Source organism: Aplysia californica, unplaced genomic scaffold (genome assembly GCF_000002075.1).
Source record: "Aplysia californica isolate F4 #8 unplaced genomic scaffold, AplCal3.0 scaffold00937, whole genome shotgun sequence".
NCBI classification, from domain to species: Eukaryota; Metazoa; Mollusca; class Gastropoda; order Aplysiida; family Aplysiidae; genus Aplysia; species Aplysia californica.
The window spans coordinates 86,464-87,434 of record NW_004798207.1 but is presented as its reverse complement, the minus strand read 5'-3'; the positions used below and the strand labels follow the sequence as shown (position 1 = coordinate 87,434).

Below are 971 nucleotides of genomic sequence, written 5' to 3'. Positions count from 1 at the left end.
TCTCCCCCCCCCTCCCCAGCTCCACATTCAGTGGCGAGGACCCTGGTCTCCACGAGCCGGAGTACCTGCACCAACACCTGCAACAACAGCGCCAGCAGGAGACACAGTCCACCGACAGAGGCGGTCACGTGTACTCGCGCCCTGTACACTACGGCAGGTACATGTACCACACAACCTCCTCATTGTCCTTTCACCTCCACGATACTGTCCAAGACGGCAATACACTGTCCATGACGACAGCCCATATTGTTCTAGGCGATCATCCATATTATTCAAAACGGACAGCACGAATTGCCCAGACGACCATCCACATTGTTAAGACGGACATCACCCACTGCTCTAGACGACCACCCATCTTGTTCAAAACGACCATCCTTTTTGTTCAAGACGACCGTCCATCTTGTTCTAGAGGACTATCCATATTGTTCAAAACGACCATCCATCTTGTTCAAAACGACCATCCATAAAGTCCAAGACGACCGTCCGTATTGTTCTACAGGACCATCCATCTTGTTCAAAACGACCATCCATCTTGTTCTAGATGACCGTCCATATTGTCCAAAATAGACACCATCCATAGTTGGAGATTTTCCAAGACGGCCATTTTCCAAGACAGCCGCCAATATATATATATATATTTGTTCGAGATTTTCCAAGACCGCAATCCATTTTTTCCAAGACAGCACTAAGTCTTGTACAACCTATTTAATTTTTTGCATCGAGTACCGCAAAACTCTTGCTAACTTAATAATAACCTAAAACCCTCTCCAGAGGGTGGTTTATGCGTGCTCTGGTGTGGTTTGCTCCTTCTTTCCTATCAAACATAACATGTCGTCCTTATCCCCCCCCCCTCCCCCCTTTCTTTTTTGTGTGTTTGTTACTCGGTTGTAACAGCTCTAATCTTTGGCACTTGCATGACCTTATTGTGTTGCAAGTGCAGTGAAACTCTTATTAAAAGTAGCCTAAAATCC

General features: G+C 46.3%; 1 protein-coding gene across 1 annotated transcript in view; it reads left to right on the top strand.

The window, feature by feature from the left end:
* Window positions 1-971, top strand: part of LOC101863627 — an 8,196-nt gene that overhangs the window by 3,092 nt on the left and 4,133 nt on the right. Inside the window, exon 3 of the mRNA XM_035972980.1 lies at window positions 20-157. Within this exon, the coding sequence (XP_035828873.1) occupies window positions 20-157 (138 nt within the window). The remainder of the gene's footprint in view (window positions 1-19; window positions 158-971) is intronic.